General features: G+C 48.2%; 2 protein-coding genes across 3 annotated transcripts; one reads left to right on the forward strand and one right to left on the reverse strand.

Moving 5' to 3' along the window:
• The first annotated feature begins 508 nt into the window (after positions 1 to 508).
• LOC122364194 (zinc finger protein GLIS3-like) lies at positions 509 to 16961 on the forward strand. Its single transcript, XM_043334341.1, has 7 exons — positions 509 to 899; positions 9814 to 10889; positions 12329 to 12490; positions 14241 to 14354; positions 14475 to 14631; positions 14838 to 14924; positions 15504 to 16961. Exons 2-7 carry the CDS (start codon positions 9822 to 9824, stop codon positions 15548 to 15550), a joined length of 1635 nt encoding a protein of 544 aa, XP_043190276.1. The 5' UTR covers positions 509 to 899; positions 9814 to 9821; the 3' UTR covers positions 15551 to 16961.
• Positions 16597 to 24695, reverse strand: LOC122364195 (tax1-binding protein 3 homolog). Of its 2 annotated transcripts, none has more exons than XM_043334342.1 (4): positions 24443 to 24695; positions 19485 to 19616; positions 19132 to 19209; positions 16597 to 18344 (listed from the first exon to the last, which is right to left on the reverse strand). In XM_043334342.1, exons 1-4 carry the CDS (start codon positions 24485 to 24487, stop codon positions 18234 to 18236), a joined length of 366 nt encoding a protein of 121 aa, XP_043190277.1. In that variant the 5' UTR covers positions 24488 to 24695; the 3' UTR covers positions 16597 to 18233. The 2 variants fall into 2 exon arrangements, with proteins under 2 accessions (XP_043190277.1, XP_043190278.1); XM_043334343.1 differs by having other exon boundaries at positions 24636 to 24672.
• Between the last annotated feature and the right edge of the window lie 443 nt (positions 24696 to 25138).

The following is a 25138-nucleotide window of genomic DNA, read 5'->3' on the forward strand; positions in this document are numbered from 1 at the left end:
TTCAAGCAAAGCTGTCTTCATGAGGGGCGGCGCGCCACCTCAAAGTCCCAAGAAGAATGAGAGGTGATGCCGAGAGGACCTCTTATCCTTCTGGGCTGACGGGCTAAGGCCTGGATATAGTCCCCATCCCAATGCCATCGAGATCTTATGGGCTATTGTCCAGCAGGAGGCGAATGAGAAGACACCCTCCACCAGCACCGCCCAACTGTAGCACAGGTTAGGACGGCGTTGGTCGACATCAAACCCAGTGTGCTGGAAACCCAGTGGCTGGAATGCTCCAGCCCATTTGTAGCTGTGTTCGTATGAAAAGCTGGCTATATCGTCAATTAGAAGGAAAAACTCCAGATTGTTTTACTTCTTAACACCAGCGGAGAGAAAGGTGTCCGGAAAATTTCGTTACACCCTGTATGCCTATTTCGAGCGTTTTTCCCGAGGCCCGAGGCACTTCCTACGCCCTTCCTCGTGAATTGGATCCACCAGTGAAATAAGGAATCAAGCACGTCAGGCTGGTTAATCAATAAAAAGTATTATCACGCTACCCATTCTCACTCGCTACACACGAATCAGTTGTCAGGGTAGTCAGAAGTCGCACAAAATAATAAACACGTCTTTAGTCAGCTGTCACCCTCGAGCAGCTCCGACTGCCTACCAGGGCTGGAGGCGACGAGGCCCCGCCCACACTGCACGGACGTCACAGCTCCCTGAACGGTGATTGGCCGCCCGCCCGTGGCGCAGGGAACAAGTGGTTGCTACCAGGACCAATTGTCCTCACTCTTGAACTTCCACTGCCACAAGAAGCTACGGTGACAGATCAGTGACAAGTATCTCCATCCTCATCGGCATACAACCGGCAGGCAAACCGGCGAACATAGCTCCCAACGTGTGCTTTCGGAAACAAGGTAGGCCAACGTGGGGAAATGGGGATCGAGGCTCGAGAGGCATCAGATGCCCCTGAATACGAGCATACATAAGTGAAGCAACAATCTCATTATCAAATTATTATCTAGTTATGACAGGATATCAATATCGTATGAAACAGAGCTCCACTCTCCTCTCTCTCTCTCTCTCTCTCTCTCTCTCTCTCTCTCTCTCTCTCTCTCTCTCTCTCTCTCTCTCTCTATCTCTCTCTATCTCTCTCTCTCTTTCTCTTTCTCTCTCTCTCACCCTCCCTCCCTCCCTCTCTCTCTCACTCTCAATCTCTCCCTATCTCTCTTTTCTCTACCCCTCTCTTCTCTCTCCCTCCTCATATTTAACACTTAAAAAATGGACTGTGGACACTCCACTGCCAACCGAATGCACACTTGTCATGTGCCTTATCTGCTTCATGTTATTTCTGTCACATGCATGCATTTCTTTGATACGTTGCCATCTCTAAAAACGAGTTTATCTACGAGTCGATAGGTATCTAGTAGGTAGACAAAATGTAGTAGATACTATCTACTACATTTCGTTTACGAATCTTCTCTTACTATCAATTATCTTATTCGCGTTAAACGGTGCGAAGGGTTGCCTATACCTATGTAAGTATTGGCTTCAAGGCCGGGCTTCATCATTTTACAAGTTAATAACATTCCAGTTTGACCTATCTCAGGTCCCTCAGGTCTTTCCAGTGGTCAGTGCCACCTTGAAGCCTGTCGTTTCGCAAGCATCACTCAGAAACTCGAAACGACAGGCTTCAAGGTGGCACTGACCACTGGAAAGAAGATAGGTGAGTTAACTCAAAAGAAAACTTCTAGAAATAGAGAACTTAGCGTAGTTTATCAGGTACCGTGTGGTAACTGCGACAAATCTTATATTGGAGAAACTGGTAGGGGAATCCAAACACGCTTAAAGGAGCACAAGCGAGACATACGAAACGACGCCGACCACAGTGCCTTTGTTGTTCACGCACATTCCACTAGTCATTTGCCAAATTGGGACGGGGCGAAAGTGTTAGCGAATTGTGGGAACAAGGGATGTCGGAGAGCGACCGAAGCGGCATTTACTACAACGAACGATACGATCAATACCAGGGTAGGGTTTATTAAGTGGGCAAAATCAGCAGCAGTGTTCAGCATTAAAAACTTGACTTAAAAAAACTTACCGTTCGAGTCGTTATAAGTGTGCTATTTTTATTCTCGTCGATGATTATGTAACAGTAGCTGTGTACCGACAAATAGTTTTTATCGAACACTGTAAAAAAAGTTTAGCATCATAGAGGTACTTTTCAATTGACTAATTTTCAGTACCCTAGCGGTGCTAAGCTAAGCATTTTATTCATACTTAACTGAGATCTAGTTTAGTATCAAGGTGCTAATATAAGTACCCATATTTGTTTAGCACCCGTGTACTAAATGTAGTACCCTACACCTGCTAGACCAATTTTCAGTACCCTAGCGGTGCTAAACTTTAAAAGGTGCTAAGAATAGCATGCAGTTAGTACCTTCCGTACTCACATATGAACCGTTTTAGCGCTATTGTTACCCAACGACAAGTAGAATAATGCTAACGAAAGCATTGGGGCTGAAAGTAGAATATCTATACTAGTTAAAGCTGCTGCATGAAAAGTTCGCAAAAACTGCTTTCTTTAGCAGCACATACTTTCACTAGTTACTGCAAAAAGGACTAATCAATTACCAAAAAGTTGTGTAAGGCCGAAAAGACGTGCAAAAAAGGTTATATCCTAGATAAGTGATAACTACAAGTCTCAATGACTGTGTTTTGCATTCTGCAATATTCCCGTGTAAGTGCATCTTTCAAGCATCCAACACATTATAAAATTAAAAAATAATAATGGAACATTTATTAACACTTCATATCATCTGCATGAAAAACAAATGTAAATATATACACAAACAAACGCACGGGAAATAACGAAAGGTCGCTCATATACCTGCACACTCGCAGTGACCGACGATTAACGCGAGATCGACTGGGGGAGGCGGGGGGGGGGGGTCGTTGAACCGACGTTCCGTTCATGGCCATAAGTTCGACCTCATCCACGACCAGACGGCGTTTAGTGATAGACGGAACCGGAGACCCCGTGTTGTTGTCGTAGTTGTCCTCCATTGTAAGTGGTAGTCGACGGAAGAACTGACCAGGCCCCATGCCTGGAGCAAAAAAAAAACTGAATCAGTTCCAAGATTTTTTTTTCTGTTGGGAGCTATTTTCGCAAACAACACAACTTTCCTTCAGACCAAGAAGCGCGATTTGCCAAAGTCGGAATATGAAGCACTTAAACAATATAAGATAATGTCAAAAGATACAACGTGTCAGACTCACCAAAGTCGATCAACGTCGGTGTCGGTGGCATGTGTCGGTGGCAAATGCTCATGTACCACCCGTCCCCGGAGCACTTCACTTCACTTCACTGCACTGCTGCACTGCACTTCCCTCCACCTCACTGCCTCCCGGAGCAGGGGCACGCACTCCCATGCCACGCACGACGGATTCCACCGATAATAGCTGATTTAAGCTATCATTCCAGAGCTATCACTCGGTGGCATGTGTGCCCGGAGCACTTCACTTCACTTCATTTCACTTCATATACCGGAGCACGTGCACACACTCCCACCACGACCAACGGACTCCACTAAAATGGCGCAACACGTGGCCGGAAACAGCTGGCACGCGCATGCGCATATCGCTCTGCGCCGTCAAAAGGTGCTAAAGGGCTGGTGATAAGACTCCCAGAGATTTGTAAAGCAGGGCTTAGCTACTTTCTTTGGCGCCAATTTCAAATTTGTTTCCTCTGTAAGCATGTCCGGTTCTATTGTGATACTAACGTAAGCACCATATTCAGCATTGCCAACTTCTAAAACACTTAAAATGGTTCTAATTAGAAATCCAGCTTGAAAGAGCACTCACTGATGGACTGGGTACTAGCAGAAGTAGACGTTAAGCTCAGTAGAAGAATAGATGATCTAAACTTATAATATTTGATGGGAATGTTAGCTATCATTAGCACAGTATTAGCACCATGCTTCTTTGTAAATACGTCGTAGGGTTCTTTTGACGCTAAAAGGTGCTACGAATAGCAGCCGTTAGTACCCCAAATGCTTAACTTTTTTTACAGTGAAGGTTATCATTTGTAGTAATGCGCATTCTTAGCATGCTGTATTTCAACAGAGTGTGAGACTGCTGTGCTAGTTTTATTCTTGTGTGTTTGTATTGTTTTAATTTCCGAGAGGGTGTCGAAAAAGTCATTTAGACGAAACGCGTCCACCCAATGTGCTGTGTAACCCGTCTCAATGTATATAACAGTTTTTGATTCCGATGAAAGTAAATTACTAATCGTTTATCCTTTACAATTACTACGTTTATCCTGTACCTACTTATGAAAATTCCGAAACCAAATATCCAGCAATTGCTGTAATTTATGCCGATTTTCTCACTTATTTGCCAAACTAGCACACTTGACACTGTTCTGGAACTATTCGCCGGACATAAATAATAATCATGAATGCAACTTTCCTAGCCACATAATGTCTTTAAACACTGTGGATTTCGTCAAAATCGTCACCTTAATCATGCCCTAGTCCTTATGTAAGTAATAGGTGTTGTCATTCAGTGTTTTGATTCCGATAAGCAAAACAATTAACATCCCGGTCAGGGTTGACGCAATGCACCCCTCTTTCACAAATATAAAAAGGCGTAAAATATGGCATACCTATGTGGGTTTCCTTTGATACACTCCTGAGGTCATTGGCCTGAGGTCATCTCCAGGTCATATACCTTTTGATATTCAGCCAATGATAATTTTCAAAAGAACTTAAGTTTAGAAAGGTTTAACCCGCGCCGTGCTGGGGGGGGGGCGTTTTCACGCCCCACCCCCTCAGGTTTCTCGCCAATATCGCGCCGCCGTTTTAGGTAGACCTGTTCATACATGTTTTCCGCACATGTGAAAATTTCAGACCCGGGTCTTTCAAGGTCAGGTCACCAGGTCACGTCAAGCGACCTTACCTCAGAAAAAGTTCAAAGGCTCGCTGTAGCTACACCAACTGAAAGATCACTTTGAAACTTTCAGCGATTGATAAGAGTAGCATTATATATAAAATGTTTATCTCCGATTTTTTATATCTGTGACCTAGGGTCAGGTCAATTTTGCGACCTCTCCATTGTAAGTCAATGGGAGCATATTGATTATTGAAATGCGCTTCTTTTGGACGAAAGTCGTTTTAAACCTTCTCAAACATCGGTTCATAGGAAAAAATGAGGAAAAATGCACCTGTGACCCCTCTGTGTGCCCCTGAGGTCATCTCAGGTCATGAAAGGTCACCAGCAGTTTTTTTTAATATAACTTTTGATAGAGACATGCTAGAGCGGTGAAAACACGTCAGAAGTGTTCAGCTCTACGATACGGATCGACTGATATGCAACATGACCCTTTCCGGTCAGGTCATGACCTTGGCCTGAAGGTCAAATTTTCAAAATGACCTTTCAATGTCAACTTATAGTTCACTCGACGCGTCTCGGCGAGAGGAACAACACGATGCTGGCAAAAGTAATGTCATCGCTCTCTTGAGTCAGAAGTTAGGTATTACCGAAATACAAGTTTCGCAAAAACTGCTATTTTTAGAGTTTTTGCCCTCCGGATGCTAAACCGTTGACCTGAAGTCAAATCAGAGGACAACGATCAGAAAGTTCTGTAAAAGGGCTATCGAGTGCACTTTTCCGCGGCGCTGTAGCTCTATTGGTTCCTGAGTTAACCGTCGGGTGTTTCGAAAATTGTTGAAACAGACAAAATTTGACCTTCGATGACTTCTGGTGACCTAACCTTTAACCTGACCATAAAAATGACTTAAGTATTTCTGCCATAATTTTTAACGCTCTTTTGATTGCCACTTACCGCGTGTCGCTGCGTGGCCTAGGAGCCAAGTAAGACGGCGGCGTGAAAACGCCCCCCCCCCCCTGGATGACACAGAAAACACAGGCCACCAGCATGGCAGCATGGCAATGGTTAAGACCAGGGATGCGGAGCCGTGGAAATTTCAGACGGCTCCGGCTCCGGCTCCGGAGAAAAAAAAAACGGCTCCGGCTCCGGCTCCGGCTCCGGGTGAAATGTCATGGCGGCTCCGGCTCCGGCTCCGAGTAAAATGATCCGGCTCCGGCGGCTCCGGCTCCGGCTTCTACTCAGTACATCCCTTATGCGATCAATTAAATACGGGTGGAAGAAAAAAGGCGATGGGATTGGTACACGTTGCTTCTGTATTTGTATAACAATGCTATTTTGAATACCACATTGTTTTACGCCTTGTACTGTCAAACCGAACTAGGTAAATAATTGTTTCCTCTTAAGAAAAGGAGCCGGAGTCGCCCCCTTTTTTGACGGCTCCGGCCCGGCTCCGGGCTATATTGTTTCACGGCTCCGGCTCCGGCTCCGGCTCCGGCTCCACATCCCTGGTTAAGACAGTCATTGGCAACCGTATTTCATCATTTTGTACTCCAATACCTCAGTCTTAATACCTACCAATGCTTGACTGCGGTTGTCGTTGTTTGGCTCAAGAAGCAATACTTACTGTCAATACTGTCAAGGATGAATAAAAACTCAATAATAAAAAGTCAATAATATCCCAGATCCACACTTAGCTACTCTTGAGGCGGGAGATGTGGTTTGATGATGGTCATTGATCAGGTCATGGGATGCGCCAACTAAGCTAAGTGGCCCAGGTGTCGTCCGATGCCCAAGGCTGTATCGATTTCTGTTGCACGCATGGGCTAACCGCTGAACATGCTCTTCGCTCTACTTATACCCGCCCTACCCTTTCACTTGACCCTCGCCGGCCGAGGGGGGGGGGGCGGGTGCCGCCCCCATAGGTTTTTTTCGCGATAGCTCCGAACACGCTGGCGATAGAGAGCTGAAACTTGGCATACCTGACCTTTGATTCAAGCCGGATCTTTTGATACCAACCGCATTTTCGGGTCAGGTCAGGTCACTGACCTATGACGTCATAAGTGAACCTCTGCACGGTCTTCAGATGTCGCAACTTCGTAACGCCCTCACTGCCAGAGGAGCTTTCACAGGGAAATGAAACTTGCAGGATCTAGTATCCATTAATTACGAGTCTCACAACTTGTATATCTCGGATTTTTCCTAAAGGTCATATGAGGTCAGGTCATTTTCGTGACCTCACCATTATAAGTCAATGGGGAAAATGAAAACTGCTATTCTGGCGCCGGGAACGATCTCCAACTATCTAAAGCACACAGAATCGTGATTTGATGCACTCCTTGCAAGGTTAGATGCGTCACTTTTGCCATGTTGACCTTGCGTGACGTCATTTATGACGTCATCAAGGTCACATTAGTTTTTCGTCAATTAATCGACAAATTTCGACAATTAACCTTAATCATGCCCTAGTCCTTATGTAAGTAATAGGTGTTGTCATTCAGTGTTTTGATTCCGATAAGCAAAACAATTAACATCCCGGTCAGGGTTGACGCAATGCACCCCTCTTTCACAAATATAAAAAGGCGTAAAATATGGCATACCTATGTGGGTTTCCTTTGATACACTCCTGAGGTCATTGGCCTGAGGTCATCTCCAGGTCATACCTTTTGATATTCAGCCAATGATAATTTTCAAAAGAACTTAAGTTTAGAAAGGTTTAATCCGCGCCGTGCTGGGGGGGGGGGGGGCGTTTTCACGCCCCACCCCCTCAGGTTTTTCGCCAATATCGCGCCGCCGTTTTAGGTAGACCTGTTCATACATGTTTTCCGCACATGTGAAAATTTCACACCCGGGTCTTTCAAGGTCAGGTCACCAGGTCATGTCAAGCGAACTTACCTCAGAAAAAGTTCAAAGGCTCGCTGTAGCTACACCAACTGAAAGGTCACTTTGAAACTTTTAGCGATTGATAAGAGTAGCATTATATATAAAATGTTTATCTCCGATTTTTTATATCTGTGACCTAGGGTCAGGTCAATTTTGCGACCTCTCCATTGTAAGTCAATGGGAGCATATTGATTATTGAAATGCGCTTCTTTTGGACGAAAGTCGTTTTAAACCTTCTCAAACATCGGTTCATAGGAAAAAAATGAGGAAAAATGCACCTGTGACCCCTCTGTGTGCCCCTGAGGTCATCTCAGGTCATGAAAGGTCACCAGCAGTTTTTTTAATATAACTTTTGATAGAGACATGCTAGAGCGGTGAAAACACGTCAGAAGTGTTCAGCTCTACGATATGGATCGACTGATATGCAACATGACCCTTTCCGGTCAGGTCATGACCTTGGCCTGAAGGTCAAATTTTCAAAATGACCTTTCAATGTCAACTTATAGTTCACTCGACGCGTCTCGGCGAGAGGAACAACACGATGCTGGCAAAAGTAATGTCGTCGCTCTCTTGAGTCAGAAGTTATTACCGAAAAACAAGTTTCGCAAAAACTGCTATTTTTAGAGTTTTTGCCCTCCGGATGCTAAACCGTTGACCTGAAGTCAAATCAGAGGACAACGATCAGAAAGTTCTGTAAAAGGGCTATCGAGTGCACTTTTCCGCGGCGCTGTAGCTCTACTGGTTCCTGAGTTAGCCGTCGGGTGTTTCGAAAATTGTTGAAACAGACAAAATTTGACCTTCGATGACTTCTGGTGACCTAACCTTTAACCTGACCATAAAAATGACTAAAGTATTTCTGTCATAATTTGTAACGCTCTTTCGATTGCCACTTACCGCGTGTCGCTGCGTGGCCTAGGAGCCAAGTAAGACGGCGGCGTGAAAACGCCCCCCCCCCCCCCCCCTGGATGACACAGAAAACACAGGCCACCAGCATGGCAGCATGGCAATGGTTAAGACCAGGGATGCGGAGCCGTGGAAATTTCAGACGGCTCCGGCTCCGGCTCCGGAGAAAAAAATCGGCTCCGGCTCCGGCTCCGGCTCCGGCTCCGACTCCGGGTGAAATGTCATGGCGGCTCCGGCTCCGGCTCCGGCTCCGAGTAAAATGATCCGGCTCCGGCGGCTCCGGCTCCGGCTTCTACTCAGTACATCCCCTATGCGATCAATTAAATACGGGTGGAAGAAAAAAGGCGATGGGATTGGTACACGTTGCTTCTGTATTTGTATAACAATGCTATTTTGAATACCACATTGTTTTACGCCTTGTACTGTCAAACCGAACTAGGTAAATAATTGTTTCCTCTTAAGAAAAGGAGCCGGAGTCGCCCCCTTTTTTGACGGCTCCGGCCCGGCTCCGGGCTATATTGTTTCACGGCTCCGGCTCCGGCTCCGGCTCCGGCTCCGCATCCCTGGTTAAGACAGTCATTGGCAACCGTATTTCATCATTTTGTACTCCAATGCCTCAGTCTTACCTAATACCTACCAATGCTTGACTGCGGTTGTCGTTGTTTGGCTCAAGAAGCAATACTTACTGTCAATACTGTCAAGGATGAATAAAAACTCAATAATAAAAACTCAATAATATCCCAGATCCACACTTAGTCGATATGTATCATGCGACATAAGATAGGGGTTAAGTAAAGTAATGATTGCCACAATTCGTCCCTGTTGCAAAATAATTGATGCTTATGGGGTTACGATGACACTAATCTTGAGGCGGGAGATGTGGTTTGATGATGGTAATTGATCAGGAAATGGGGTGCGCCAACTAAGCTAAGTGGCCCAGGTGTCGTCCGATGCCCAAGGCTGTATCGATTTCTGTCGCACGCATGAGCTAGCCGCTGAACGTGCTCTTCGCTCTACTCTGACCCGTCCTACCCTTTCACTTGACCCATGAGCCTGAGTTGTCACATAGCCCTCAACATCTGTTGAATGTACTAAAGTCGTGCACTAAATGCTCACGAGGCTCCCAACCATGTCCTGACGAGGTCTGCGCTCCGCAGGTGGCGCCATGCACCTGGAGCACGACCCGAGCGGTGACCTGATGGGCCAGCAGCAGCTGTCCCCGGCGCTGGCCACCAGTTTCTCTCTGCCGGAGGACGCGGCGTCGCTGCTGGGCGCGCTGCTGCACCCGGACGGCTGGCCGCCGCCGGAGCTGGCGGCCGCCCAGCGGCGCGCCAGCAGCCAGGCGGGCTCGCTCAGCCCGCTGGCGCTCAGCCCGCGCACATCGCTCGAGCTCGGCCTGCGCGCCAAGCGGCCCCTCTCGGCGTCTCCGTTCCCGCTGGAGGCTGTGGACGGCCCGATCCGCGGACCGGCCAACTCTCTGCAGGTCGAGCCGGCCCCCGGTGTTGGAGGTAACTACGGTCACGCGCTGCGGCCGGCCGGCGGCCAGCTGCCGCCCTTCCAGTCTCTGCGGCCCGCGGAGGCGGCCGGCTGGCCCTCAGAGGCGGCGCACAACAACTACATGGTACTGCCGCAGAGCCAGTCGCACCTGCTCAAACAGGAACCGGTGGAGCACGGGCAGCTGCTGCGCCCGGAGCCGATCGGTCAGACCCAGATACTGCGACAGGAGCCGCTGGGGCAGACCCAGATACTGCGACAGGAGCCGGTCGGCCAGACCCAGCTGCTCAGACAGGAGCCGGTCGGCCAGGCGCAGCAGCCGCCCCGATACGAACTGTGCACCGGCCAGGGGCGCGACTCGCCGCTGCAGGACCGTCCGTTCAGGCAGTACTCTGCCGAGCTGGCCGGCTGCACCTTCAAACAGGAGGTCGAGTCGAGCCAGTCGCCGTTCCCCGGTAGTTACGGCAGCGGCGCGGCGCTGGAGCCGGCGTCCACCAGGGCTCAGTCTCCGCCGACCGCCGGTCCTCTGCCGTGTCTGTGGGCCGGCTGCGCACTCCAGTACGACCGGCAGACGGCGCTGGTCAAGCACATCGAGAAGGTGCACGTGGACAGCCGCGGCTGCGACGAGTACACCTGCTACTGGGCAGAGTGTCCGCGGCAGCAGAAGCCGTTCAACGCGCGCTACAAGCTCATGATCCACATGCGCGTCCACTCCGGGGAGAAGCCCAACCTCTGCACGGTAAGAAAACGGCGAGAAATGCATGGAGGGTTGAGAAAAAAAACATGTACAGCAGTGGGTGGAAAGATGGAAAGGAGTAAGGGACACAGAAACTCAGTCTGGTGCTATCCGTGTGCTGCTCTCGCAGTAAACCCGTCTTGAGTTGTCGGCTGCGGTGTAGCGTCTGCCGCCCCCATTAGCCCTGTGTTACCATCTGCAGCCGACACATACGTCTCATTAATTCAACCAAATTTGCGCGCGTACAGCACGGTTGAAAAACGGCTCGCGGGGCGAGGCGCCTCTGGAAGAACGTTGACACATGTGTCGAGACGTCTGAGGCGGCCAGTCCGGGGCGGGCGGCTCAAAGACCGCTTCACGCGCCCAGAACAGAAACGAAAACAATGTGAGACACGGCGGCCGAGTGCGAGCGTGTCGCCGCCGGCGGTAGGGGCCGAGGGAGGCTTTTTGCCGGAGCGCACCCGTGGCGGCGTAGTGACACATTTAATGGTGCTATTCATTACAGTGAAAACGCCCTGTCGGCTGCCACAGATGCGTCCAGAGAGAGCTCCAGTGGCGCTCCTGAATAGAATAGATAACCCATAGAAGATGTAAATTAATTTCGCATGTAATGTTAACTTCTACTGTATTAATTAATGGGAGGGATCAGGACACGTTCCGTGAAACGTGTCCACTTAATTAGCGATGGTTCCAGTCAGGGTTCATAAGCTATAAGGGAAAATAAAATGGGACAAGGTTTGGCAACTTCACAAATGTCAGGATGTGATAAAAATTAATCAAGAACGTATCAAGACCAAGATGTTTTTTTCTCAAAGTATTTATACTTGGATCTAAATTTCAGAAGTTTCATTACTCAAAGTAGAGTTCAAAAGTTTGGTGAAGGAAGCATCCCTGAAATCGGACCATGGCCTCTTTACTCGCTCATTCGAAACAGTTTTTGACATCCAAAATTCAGCAATACAAACCTGCCCCGTGTTGTGCATGCGTACTCAGGTCTTTCACTTCTAGAGCTCCAACCGGCTATGGTATCTACAATGACTGCTCGGGTGCTGGCCAGATCCACTGGCTACAACATGTGGTCTTATGACTATGATTTATACGGGTCATTTGTTCCCTAACCAGTTACCAAACCCTAGGTAGGTCACAACACGTGGTCCCCATGTAACCTGAGCCGCGCATGCAAAAAGGTGTCCCTTCCACTATCAGTAGCGTCGTCGACTGTGATTCGGGTTCAATTAAAAGTTCACTGATTTATTGTTTTGCGCTGTTTGTTCTTACTTTTTTTCTTTAATTAATCGACAAATATATTGTCAACTTCGAAACGAGTAAAGCCTTTGCTTGTGCATTTGCCAGCAGTGCATTTGCCAGCAGTTGCTTTCTCATTGTAGCTTGTGGCTGTCCCGTTATTAGTTGTATGACTAACGAAGACATTCTTTTCGCAGTACGAGGGCTGTAATAAGGCATTTTCCCGGCGTGAGAATCTGAAGATTCATCTTCGATCGCATACTGGGGAGAGGCCTTATAACTGCGAGTTTCCCGGATGTCCGAAGGCCTTCTCAAACAGTTCGGACCGAGCCAAACACCAGAGGACGCACAAAGACGCTGTAAGTACTCGACTACCATACAAATAAGGTGCTTGCAGTAAATAAGTGATGTGTTCCGGCCCCGGGCTATTTCCAATGTGCAATGTGCACTGTAGTCTGTACAATGTGCAATGCATCCAATAATAAATTCTAGGCCAGCACTTTGTCGTGCAAGATCATCTTCCAGTCGCAACTTTCATTGCAACCTCGTCCTGAATCTTCACTTGAAATTCATTCGTCTTCTTTCCCAGCTCCCTGCCGTCTCTCCTCTGCTGTCGTAGTTTTCCTTCCGTCTCCGGTAGCTCCCATTTTTACCTAGTCTTCGGTGGCTCCTCAGTTATTTTCCGAGCGTTTCCCACCTCTCGGTGGACTTCCTAGTACTCCCCGCCACTCCCCGGCCGTTCTTCCGTTACCGTCCGGGCGTCTCTGCAGCGGCAGGATCCGGTCCGGTCCGGACGGAACACACATGGTGACGCCGGAAATCGGCACGGCGTCTGTCCGCCGCGAAATCCCCATTCCCCACCCAGTTCCGCCGCCGATAGCAGGACGGGCTGATTCATAGTCACGCCATCGACACCGGATACGTGAAACCAGTTCGGTACAAATTTGAATGGAAAATGTTTTGTGGTACATGTCAGCCAGCTGCAGGCTTCCGGTTTCGCTGAGACACCGAATCACTCCGGCTTATATCTATTTTTCGAGTCGCCCTGCAAATGACCTCGCAATGTGAGCACCTGCATACCCAAACTGTCCTATTCGAACATTTTGGTGGGATCCTATATTTAATCACACAAAACTAACACATTTGGTTGAGATATCCCTATCCGAGCGGCATGGGTACGCCTTCGGCTCGTTCTATCTCAAGGAAGTTCCGGCGTTGGCCCCGGCGCGCGCTCGTCTCGCCCGCTCCGTGCACGGTCTCTGTGTACTTTGTTAGTCAGCCACGGCAGCGGACGGGCAGCAGATGTGCCGTACCGCGGCCCGGTTACATGGGTGACCCGGCGCGGCGCCGCGGCACACGCCGGCCGCTGACGAAACAACCGCTGAACTCCGCGAGGCCATGCAGAACATTGCCGGGTTCGGAGGGTGGTGAACCAAATTTCTAATGTTGCGACGAGAAGTAGTGTAGTCATAATAACATGCTTTATCCAAGATGGAATTGGTTACTTTCAACTGGCGCAAAAGGGACCAAAGGTATGGACTCAATCAGGCGAATGCGAAACGTGCAAACGATGGAGCGCAAAAGCCCCTATGAGTAAACTATTCCACTACGAGCAGATGAGGATAATTATCGCGACATTCGGAGAACCCAGCGCAAGAATCTCCCACCACCGACCTTCAGTCGGCGGTCCGGCGGCCCCTGACGGTCGACGGACCGCGCCGACCATCCCGTCGTCGCCGCAGCGCGCCCCGTCGGACCTTGGTCGGCGTGGGAATGTTTGTGGTGCGGCCGGCCGGCGGCTCCGGTGGCGGTCGGTGCAGCGCCGCCGCCGCGCCGGCCACATGGGCGCCACGCGCACCGCCGCGCGGCACCGACGATGCCGACAGGGCAGACGGGGCCGACGGACGTGCGTGAGGCGAGATATAACCTGCCTTCTGCGCTCCACAGGATGATACGGATAGACCTTTCAATACGATCGAAGACCTCAAGATACAGAGGTCTATGGCAGGACATGACATATAACCTGCGCTGTGTCCTGGACTCCCGAGTTCTCAGCGGTCGATGTATATAGGCATAAGTTTGCTCACGTGACCCCTCCGTCTGTTTCAGAAGCCGTACATGTGCCAGGTTCCCGGGTGCAATAAGCGCTACACGGACCCCTCGTCGCTGAGAAAACACATCAAGAACCACACGGCGGCCGAACAGTCGGTCTCACGGCAAAAGGTAAATGGCTTTACAATGGATTTTGCATTCCCTCTCTCAGCTCTGTTGTTCTTGAGAATGTCATTGAAGGGGTCTTTAAAAAGGTATGTTGCCAGTCGGCTGACCGTGATCTGCGCTCAGTTCCAGGTGGAGCTGGCAGACATTGTCAGTTACGACGGCCCTCCGGAGCAGTGGTACGGCACTGAGCCTCAGCACCAGCACCAGCACCAGCCTCAGCACCACCAGCAGCTTCAGCACCAGCCTCAGCACCAGGCTCAGCTGTCCGAACAGCAGCAGGGTGAGTTGTGAGATGCGGGCACCCGACGGAAGCACATCCAAAATTGAGGATCAACTTCTGATCTTTTGTAGCGATTTACGCTGAACCTAGCAATCACGCGTGATTTTTTATCATGAAACCGTTTCAATTGAATGAGCGGCGTGCCGCCGTTCGCCCGCTCCACAAACCGACCACCGAACTAACATAGCGCCCATTTGCGTCTACAGGAGACTGGCGCTGTCAACCACAAGTGGGCGCCGCTGCCGGCACTGCCGCCTGGTGGTGGGACGCCGCACTAACTGACGCCCTGGAAGGTGAGCTCGAACACCAGGTGGCACGGGTGGCCTCAGCGCAATTTTATGGCATTTAACGTCTTGGTTGGCTCGAGTAGCGTAAAAGGGATGTCACTTATTGGGTAAGCCGGTGCCATTCCATTCCAAACCGTCAAAAAATTCGCCCGTATCCAACGTCCCTGAAGAACAAGTAGTGTCGAGAGGCAGCATTCCGCAGATCCAGTACCTCCCAAGCCATCATTGCTAACTGGCACTCGAGCCCCCGGGAAGGGTCGGGAGTCTCGGTGCCGTCTCGGTGCTCGCTCATCGTCAGCTCAATATGACAGAAACAAAGTGGAGGGGAGGGGCAGCAGGTGGCCCTTTAATGCCCGATTTAGCTCGGACAGGGGCCACCGCGGAGCGCCGCTGGCAGGGCGCCTCTCGGCGGGTGGCCGGCCCGCTCGGCGTCTGTTTACCTACCCGCACGTGCCGCGCAGACAGCTCGCTCCGCCGGCGACCACCGCTGAGATACGAGCGTCACGTCATCGGTGACTAGTCTGCCGGGTCAGCTCCGACCTCAGACAGGCCATTTAACGGCGACTGACGGTCCTCCCTGTCCAGTTCCAGAGCTGCTGAACTTCCCCACCGACCAGACCGTGCTTCAGTGAGGTGGCAGCGCCGGCGGTCGCTTCAAGCTGGGTCACGGATCACCGCTGGCCAAAACCAGCTTCAAGTTGGACCAAGGAGCGCCCGAGCCGATTCGAGCCGGGCGAGGCTCTATGCTCCTAACATAGACGGTTGTTAGCCGAGTGCTACAAATGCCTCGCGAATGCGAGTTGGTTGGTCGTCATAGGCCGACCAAAAAATAGGCCAGTTGTGTGAGCTTATTCGACCATTAAGTACTGCAATGCGTTCATCCATAACTTGTACAAAGGTGTGTTTACAAGCGGTGATCTCTAAGAAGGGACCAAGTTGGAATTCCGTGTATTTAAGAGTGTGTAGTTTGCCGCTGATATTTCAAGGAAGCTGTGGTGTTCACGTTCCGTCTTTGTGTTGCCACCATGGCTATGTTTGGTGTTGTAATGCTAGCGGCTACTGGCGCGTTTCGTGAAAGCTCTTCGAAATGTGCGTACCTAGATGTCCATTTGGAGATTCTCCATGAGTGCAGCCGTAATGGCAAGCTCTTTAGTGCCGGTTTAAACTCAGGCCTGCTTTTCAAGTACAACTGAAAACTTAAAAGCCAGTAGCCGCTAGTGCCAACGCGGCGAAAAGGCCGATGCTTCGATGTTGTGTATGCTTGTAAAGGTAAGATATATTGCCCACGAGGCAGCCATGTTTGAAAGGGAGGCCTACTACGACCAATCTGCGGTGTGGCAAGAATAGGAGCCACCACGTATTTCATAGGCAATAACGGTAGGTGGCGCTGGTGTACAGCGCTGCAGCAGGGATCGCGGAGGGGCCGCCCGAATGAGCCAGGGACGGGACTGCGGTCGCCGCGCTGTCTTTCACAAGACAATGACCGGGCATTTAGCAGACATTCGACGTTGTGCAGGCGGGCGTTTTAGTGCAGATGTTGTCTATGTGCGGGCGGGTGTGTGTGGGACCAGAACGCTGCCGCAGTCTTTCATTGTGCCTTTGCTGTCTGTGCGACAGCCCAGCGTGAGCCGCTGTTCCACTCGCATGCTAGCCCCGACTGTAAATACAACTCGGCCGATGAGAAAAATCACTGTGTATTTCACCCCGATCAGAATCTCTAGCGGTACAGACCAAGCGGATTCACACGCGCATATGATTGATTGAAGCAGGGAGCACCACTGGTAGCGGTCCCTAGCGGCGGCCCACAGAAGCTCAGCCGCCGTGGAGCCACAGAGCAGTCTCCAAGGCTAGGGTGAGCACGCCGCTCGTCCTCGCCCCAAACACACAGCAACGTGCACCAGATCGTGGGTGCACCACGGTCGCGACAATGCAAAGATACTGATTACCCTGATTAGATAAATCTTACAAATGCATGAACAATGCAGACACAATAACATCAAGCGCATACAAAAGTAAATTAATAAGAAGCACTAAGCACGCACACATATGTAAATCAATTGTATAAAGGAATGCATACGAGGGAATCAAATAATACAGTAGTTTCTGCCGCTTTGGCAGGCTGTTTCAAGCGGAAAAAACTCAAGTATCGCTGTAAAGACGGATATCGCAAGCGGGCCAAAGCTGGTTTCATGTCGGTATGTGTTCAGTACGAATGAACTCAATTAAAACGCGATAAAAAAGCAATAGAAATGCACGATTATATAAAAAATCGAACCACATGTAGCTGCGACGAACATAAAGCAGCTGCCACACTAACACAGAACTACAACTGACCAGAAAAACTATCGAAAATTTATCAGGAAAATGCGACCAACACTAGTACGTCGAAATCTAAATCACAAAGAGATTATGACTAAAACAAAATTAACATTCTCTCTTTTCAAATGTGTAAACAAAAATGAAATCTGCTCATGGTCCGATGAATGGAGCACACACTGAACACAACAAAATTGCCTTATAGCCAAAACGGCTAACCGAGCAGTTGTAAGCATGGTCGTTTAAATCGGTTAAAGTTTTGTGCATTATGAACACATGATGGGCGGTCTCCGGGTTTAAGTGACTGACTTCATGCCTAGAGACCTTCGCTCTGTCATGTGACTCGAGACAGACTGACCCACAGTGAGTGTTTTTTAAGCTTCAGAGGCGCTTCCAGTAATTGTGACTGGTCATATCGAACGACAAAATTCACTGGTGACACTAGGCGTTACCGGGAGGCATCAAACACTTCAAAAGAGAGAGGGAATAAACTAACAACGACAGAAGTCATGACAACGTTTAACGCGCCATTAATGAAGTCCGCGATTCCCGCCAATCGTTAGTAAATAAATGCAGCACCAAGCTCAATCACTGTCATCACTAAGCTTCACAATCACAAAGTCCTGGCAGCGGCTGTGTGCGCGGCAATGGCAGCTTTTTAGGCCAGCTACTGTCATAAAGCCAAAGCACAGGTGTCTGGTCGCACGCTAAGCGAGCTGACCATCCGCCATCACTTCGATCAAAAACGCCAGCCACCGCACCCAGCATCGCGCCGCGCTGGGCCGGCACAGAGACCACCAAAAATACTCTGGCACTTGTGGACGCGTCATTTACACTGCTCACTCAATTAGGACGCAAAAGTGATTTGTACGAAAGCTCATTACGAACGCTGGAAGCCCGCCGAGGGGGACGTCGCCAGCCTGCGACAGAGGCGTCTAACGGTCGCAGCTGATGCGACAGACGTCAGCCAGCCGCCACAGCGACAGTCACGGCCGTCAACTACGAGTGCGTCACGCCATACCGAGCCACCAACAGGTTCAGTGTCTTCCCCTTCTTGATGTAGTTGATGGCCTGTTTGTGCGTGACCATGGTGAAATCGTAGCCCTGACACTGAAAATAGAGTCCAGTGTGCGTGACGGGGAAAGTGGCGGCCTTCCTGAAAGTTGGCATGATTAAGAAAATCGTCCCATCAATGAAAATCGGTTAAAATGGCGTGTCAGATTTTAATGTATCGCAGCTGGGTAAAATGCTACAAAAACATAAACACAAGGCATATCCTTGCTCCTTATGCTGCTTTTCTGTGTTCCTCCCCAAGCAGCATCTCATTGTCATGCTCGGAGCTTCGCAACTAATGAGCATCCAACCTAATTGCAGCAATATACAGCATAAGTATGAAGAGGATCTCCAACAATTTCCTCGGATCCCTTGTCAATCGAATTCAATCGAATTAATTACCGTATTCAACGAAATAACTAGCACTTTTTGGGTGTTGAAAAATAATTGCTTCACGACATAACAAGCAGACGTTTGTACCTAATCACAAACTGAGAAATAGTTAGAAAGCTCAACACCGCACGAAACAGCAACAGCCCATGGTACCTAAAATTTCTCCGAAAAAAAAAAAAACTGCCGGATTAGACCTCAGGGGTAGACCCCAACGAAATGTACACTATCATAAGATGCAATTCAAATTGCAGTATAAATGTACCGTTTCACTATCAGCAACTTGAGACCCATGGCTCCGAACCCAACCCATTAGGGGCAGACCAACACCGACTGGTGGTTCAGCGCTGCGTGCGAGCCGGCTGGCAACGGTACTTTGACCGGTATCGAACCGATTGCCGCTTATCTCAGTACAAAGGACAACGGCTGGCGACAGAGGCGGAGTGGAGCTTACCTGCAGTATTTTGTCGTTCACCTTCAGGCCCGCCTTCTCTGCCGGACTTTCGGGGTGCACCTCCGTGACGTAAATACCCTGCGGAAAAATGCCCTCATCAACTTACAGGGCGTCATGAAATGAAATGCCGAAAGTCCGATGCCAAAATGTCGAATCCACTGGTTTATCTGTTATGATTAGACAAACACTTTGTACTTTGTCGTGAAACTCGCATAGTAGTTTCATTTAGAAATTAACTTGTTAACAGTTTATACTGGCTTTGTACCCACACCTGTAGAATGGCCATATAGACGATTAAATGACGGTAAAATCACGGTTACATAAATTTAAAACAAGCTGTGTAAAATACGTACGTTGTCTGTATAGCCCTGCGGAGACTTGGTGTAGTCCAAATCGATCCCTCCTCCGATCTTAAAGCCGCATTTGTACACTTCTTCCCCCTCCGAGTTGATGTGCACAAACTCCTTGTGCAGCATAATCGGAATCTGAAAATAAAGTGGAGTGAAATGGTCAGAGTCACTCAGAAGATATCCTTTCATGAAACAGAACAATGCTACAGCACTAAAAGTACCTATTCATAACACCATTCTGCGATGAACAAAGTCAAAATGAACTTCTATTCAGAGCATTATCAGTCCAATGGTTTTCGGTGACCCGGTAAAGCGACATCCGGACTCAATAGGAAGTTTTCGCAAACTGAAGAGTGAAGAAGCATCACATGAACAGGTCGTCACCGGCTGGTGGCTATCGGCGATACAATGAGATCGCATCAACATAGCAGAGCTACCAAATACCAGCTTTCTCCAGCCTCGGCATAAGTAGCAGAATACCATATGTAGGTAACCCCATGACTTCAAGCCGACATTCTCAGACTCAGAAGTGAAAGTCATATCATCAGTTGTCAAACTTATACATTGAAAGACTCCTATATATGAATGATAGTATGATGTACATTTGTGAGAGAAACAGCCCCACTCTTTATTTTTGTAAATAATTTGTCAACCGTATAGACATACAGGGTGTCTCAAAAGTTTGTTGACACATTTCTCATGCCAATAAAGCGTATAAGAACCGGCCAAAAATCTAAGGTTTTGGTGTCTGTGTGTAAACTAGACAAATACAGGGTGTCTCAAAAGTTCGTTGACAGGTACCGGCCATGCTTTTTTGTCAATAATTCTGAATCAACGAGAAATTAACAGTCGAAATTTTGCATGGGCATTGGTAACAGCCTTCCCCCAGCAGTCGCATTGTTTTCAAGCGCATTCGACCCTTCATGAGCTCACAAAAAGGGTTCACCTCTGACCATGGGTCAGGCATGAAAATGGAGGTCGCAAAATCGGGTCGGCTGAGAAACTATCTGATTCAGGAGTAATGGGAATGGTTAAGTCGGAAATGACACATGGCAAAGTGTCGGCGAGGATGAGTACAACATGATGATCATCAAAAACGGTGGCCAAAATTTGTGAAGGACGAAAACATGCGAGACTAACAGTGTTTTGAACGACCTTCGTACGGCAGCAGACTCGTTCTTCGGAAAGCAGCTGAAAATGCGGTCATAACTTTTGAAAACTGACCAGAAGCTCACAGACAGAGGTTACCCAGTTTCAAAAATTGCAGGTCATCATAATATAAAGACAAAGAATCATTTTGAAATTGTTTATAATATCTATAACGCTAAATTTTTGGGGAAAATAACACGAAAATCGTCAATGCCAAGGCAACTGACCCTCCAAAAGTGTCATTTAATGTACAGTTTTATCTTACGAAGCATCAAGAGGCAGATCTGGAGCAAATGGCTTTCTTTTAGATACAAAATCCCAACAAAACCGCACGATGGACAGGTTTTGGCCGTTTACAAAGCAGAACCTCTCCTGAGGAAAACACTCCGCAACCCAGCGAAGGTCTCGGCATGGGGAATGAAGACCGTTTGGGATTTGCAAAATTTGCAAATGTGTCTAAGAAACAGATGGCCGACGCATTCTGATACGATATGCTGCGAAAAATTTGCCCCTGGCCCTTCCCATTTGTTCAGGAATGGGGTTGTTTTGAACAGGAAAATGGTGCTTGGGAGGTCGGCGGCAGTCATTCATGAAGGAGTTAGCGCCAGAGAAAACCTACAAAATACTCACGGATGGTGTCGATGCAAGCTGTCGGCTTTCAGGGAGAAGCGGATGTTGCCGGGGAGCTCGTCAAACCTAAATTCGACGCAGAAACTGCAGGGGATTCCCCTACAAGAGCTTGAAAGCTGGTAACCTTTTTTCAGCCTCCGGCAGCTGACGGAGCGACGAAAATCGGTATGGGCAAATATTTTTGGAGATGCAGCAAAGGTTTTGGTTTCCAACCTTCCTAATCAGTTGTCAATGCATGCATATTTGTCTATTGTACACACAGACACCAAAATCTTAGATTTTTGGCCGGTTCTTATATGCTTTATTGGAATGAGCAATGTGTAAACGAACTTTTGAGACACCCTGTATGCATGCATTGACAACTGATTCGGAAGGTTGGAAACCAAAACCTTTGCTGTATCTCCAAAAATATTTGCCCATACCGATTTTCGTCGCTCCGTCAGCTGCCGGAGGCTGAAAAAAGGTTACCAGCTTTCAAGCTCTTGTAGGAGAATCCCCTGCAGTTTCTGCGTCGAATTTAGGTTTGACGAGCTCCCCGGCAACATCCGCTTCTCCCTGAAAGCCGACAGCTTGCATCGACATCATCCGTGAGTATTTTGTAGGTCTTCTCTGACGCAAACTCCTTCATGAATGACTGGCGCCAACCTCCCAAGCACCATTTTCCTTTTCAAAACAACCCCATTCCTGAACAAATGGGAAGTGCCAGGGGCAAATTTTTCGCAGCATATCATAGCAGAATGTCGCGGCCATCTGTTTCTTAGACACATTTTGCAAATTTTGCAAATCCCAAACGCTCTTCATTCCCCATGCTGAGACCTTCGCTGGGTTGCGGACTGCGGAGTGTTCTCCTCAGGAGAGGTTCTGCTATGTAAACGGCCAAAACCTGTCCATCGTGCGGTTTTGTTGGGATTTTGTGTCTAAAAGAAAGCTATTTGCTCCAGATCTGCCTCTTGAAACTTCGTAAGATAAAACTTTACATTAAATGACACTGAGAGGGCCAGTTGCCTTGGTATTGACGATTTTCGCGTTATTTCCCCCCCCCCCCCAAAAAAATAGCGTTATAGATATTATAAACAATTTCAAAATGATTCTTTGTCTTTATCTTATGATGACCTGCAATTTTTGAAACTGGGTAACCTCTTTCTGTGAGCTTCTGGTCAGTTTTCAATAGTAATGACCGCATTTTCAGCTGCTTTCCAGAGCACGAGTCTGCTGCCCTACGAAGGTCGTTCAAAACGCTGTTAGTCTCGCATGGTTTCGTTCTTCACAAATTTTGGCCACCGTTTTTATCAGATGATCGTCATGTTGTACTCATCCTCGCCGACACTTTGCCATGTGTCATTTCCGACTTAACCATTCCCATTACTCCTGAATCAGAGTTTCTCAGCTGACCCGATTTTGCGACCTCCATTTTCATGTCTGACCCATGGTCAGAGGTGAACCCTTTTTGTGAGCTCATTAAGGGTCGAATGCGCTTGAAAACAATGCGACTGCTGGGGGAAGGTTGTTACCAATGCCCATGCAAAATTTCGACTGTTTATTTCTCGTTGATTCAGAATTATTTACAAAAAAGCATGGCTGGTACCCAGGGCTGCGGAGTCGATGGATTTTACGGTGACTCCGACTCCGACTCCGACTCCGGCTTCAAAAATCGGCTCCGACTCCGACTCCGACTCCGACTCCAACTCCGACTCCGGACGGTTCTATTAAAATCCATATCATGGTATTGAAGTTCATAATGGAGATGTTTTATCTTGCCTGAAACAATCCTTTGTGCGTTCCAAGGCTTTGCGTTGCAAATATGCATTAAAAATAACACGCAGAAATCAGAATTAAAAAGCAGGTTCTGGGGAATTCACCGTTTTCTGCTTCTTTCGCTGAAAACGTGTCCAAAACAGCAAAATGACCTTTTTCGACACAATCTAATTTCGAGCTCAAATATCGTCAATCAAACAGGTGTAGTGCATGACGTTGAGCCATGCAGCGTTCACATCCGACTCCGGAGTCGGGAGGGGAGGGGGAGAGAGAGAGAGAGAGAGAGAGAGAGAGAGAGAGAGAGAGAGAGAGAGAGAGAGAGAGAGAGAGAGAGGAGAGAGAGAGAGAGAGAGAGAGAGAGAGAGAGAGAGAGAGAGAGAGAGAGAGAGAGAGAGAGAGAGAGAGAGAGAGAGAGAGAGAGAGAGAGAGAGAGAGAGAGAGAGAGAGAGAGAGAGAGAGAGAGAGAGAGAGAGAGAGAGAGAGAGAGAGAGAGAGAGAGAGAGAGAGAGAGAGAGAGAGAGAGAGAGAGAGAGAGAGAGAGAGAGAGAGAGAGAGAGAGAGAGAGAGAGAGAGAGAGAGAGAGAGAGAGAGAGAGAGAGAGAGAGAGAGAGAGAGAGAGAGAGAGAGGGATAAATAGAGAGAGAGAGGGATAAATAGATATAGAGAGGGATAAATAGATATAGAGAGGGAAACAGAGGAAGAGAGGGGCAGGAGAAGACAGGGGATATATAGGCTATTTGTCTTCCAAAGTCCACAGGTCAAATCACAATTCCTCTTCTATATTTCCTTTCCCAATATTCCTGGGACAAAATCACTGTTCCTCTTCTATAGTTCCTTTCCCGATGCTCCTCAGAGTCTCCTTGGTTAGCAAAGGCTTATATAATGTCACAAATGTTTGGTACCCTAGCAAAACTTGCTGACATAGTATATTTTGTTTATGCCAATAACAATACTGTTTAACATGATAATAGGAATATGATGTAATTGTAGGCTTAAGATCACTAAGCATCCAAGAAAAAAATATTGTATTGAGGATGTTTTTTGAGGATGCAGTCTGTCATGTAAGGACATGGAAAGTACACCTCAGCTACTAGCTAGCAGGCTTCAGCTTTAAAAGATTCCGACTTCCCAGAGCCATACTCACAGTCACGCGTAGCCAGTAGGGCAGCATAAGTACCATCTTATGTGAATCACAAAGCTGTGTAGCTGTTTATCTACATCCTGTAACATTTATTAAATATTTTGTTTACCTTACTAGCTATGGACAGTAGGTAGGTACCCAACATCTTATTTTTACTCTATTGTGCAAGAGAAAACATTTGAATTGAAACAAAAGATGCCTGGGTGGAAGAGTTCATTCTCAATGTAGCTGCAAATCAATTATTATCATAAAACAGTTCATTAGGTAGGTACTTCTGAAAACTTACACTTAGGCACTCAAATGCAGTTCCAGCTTCATGTTGAAAAGCCATTGTGATAATACAAGGCAACTAGTGAACAGCCTGATGACACAGAAAAAAAAAGCAGAGTTCCAAGCAGAGAACCAAGCTCACTTAATTTATACGGGCCTTTTCCTTAAATTATAACAAAAAAGGTCCCACAAAATACCAACAAAGATACTTTTTATTATCACCGCGCCCTGTGTGTCACATTTGTCAAAAGTGTCAAGGTTTGAGAATTGACCTTAGCCATATATACATAGCAGACCAAGGAGTAATTTGATGATGTCACTAGCTCAGGGACGACTCGTCTGCAATCTCCACCACGCAACAGCTGAGGAGCTTTTTTAGCATACCCCAGCGGGCGATTGCATTTTTGTGTCGACTTTGAGGATCTCGTTCCCGGAGCCGTGTTCGGGCAGCGCATCCTATTGTAAAATTTTGCACCACGCAATAGGTAGGCGGCTGAACGGGGGGGGGGGGGCACCGGGCACCATGTCCCCTGGCATTTTAACATTAACCCTGTGGGCGTTCAGCGTTGCATGGAAAGATGGGACCAAAAGTCGGCAGTGCCCCCCCCCCCCCTCCGCCACCACTGGTTCCCGGCACCTTTGGATGAGCACTCGAGCAGTGTGGACAACGCAGTGCCTAGTTGCTACATTTTGAGTGGAACTCCCTCTCCCC

Source organism: Amphibalanus amphitrite, unplaced genomic scaffold (assembly GCF_019059575.1).
Source record: "Amphibalanus amphitrite isolate SeventyFive unplaced genomic scaffold, NRLGWU_Aamphi_draft 000661F_arrow, whole genome shotgun sequence".
NCBI lineage: Eukaryota > Metazoa > Arthropoda > Thecostraca > Balanomorpha > Balanidae > Amphibalanus > Amphibalanus amphitrite.

Excerpts from the sequence above, each read along its gene's own strand:
- LOC122364194 (XM_043334341.1), top strand. The coding sequence starts at position 9,822 with ATGCACCTGGAGCACGACCCGAGCGGTGACCTGATGGGCCAGCAGCAG. Across the intron at positions 12,491-14,240 it reads AGAGGACGCACAAAGACGCT|AAGCCGTACATGTGCCAGGT; the intron begins GTAAGTACTCGA and ends CGTCTGTTTCAG. Across the intron at positions 14,355-14,474 it reads AGTCGGTCTCACGGCAAAAG|TTCCAGGTGGAGCTGGCAGA; the intron begins GTAAATGGCTTT and ends ATCTGCGCTCAG.
- LOC122364195 (XM_043334342.1), bottom strand. The coding sequence starts at position 24,487 with ATGGCTTTTCAACATGAAGCTGGAACTGCATTTGAGTGCCTAAGT. Across the intron at positions 19,210-19,484 it reads CGCAGGGCTATACAGACAAC|GGTATTTACGTCACGGAGGT; the intron begins GTACGTATTTTA and ends ATTTTTCCGCAG. Across the intron at positions 18,345-19,131 it reads TGAACGACAAAATACTGCAG|TGTCAGGGCTACGATTTCAC; the intron begins GTAAGCTCCACT and ends CTCTATTTTCAG.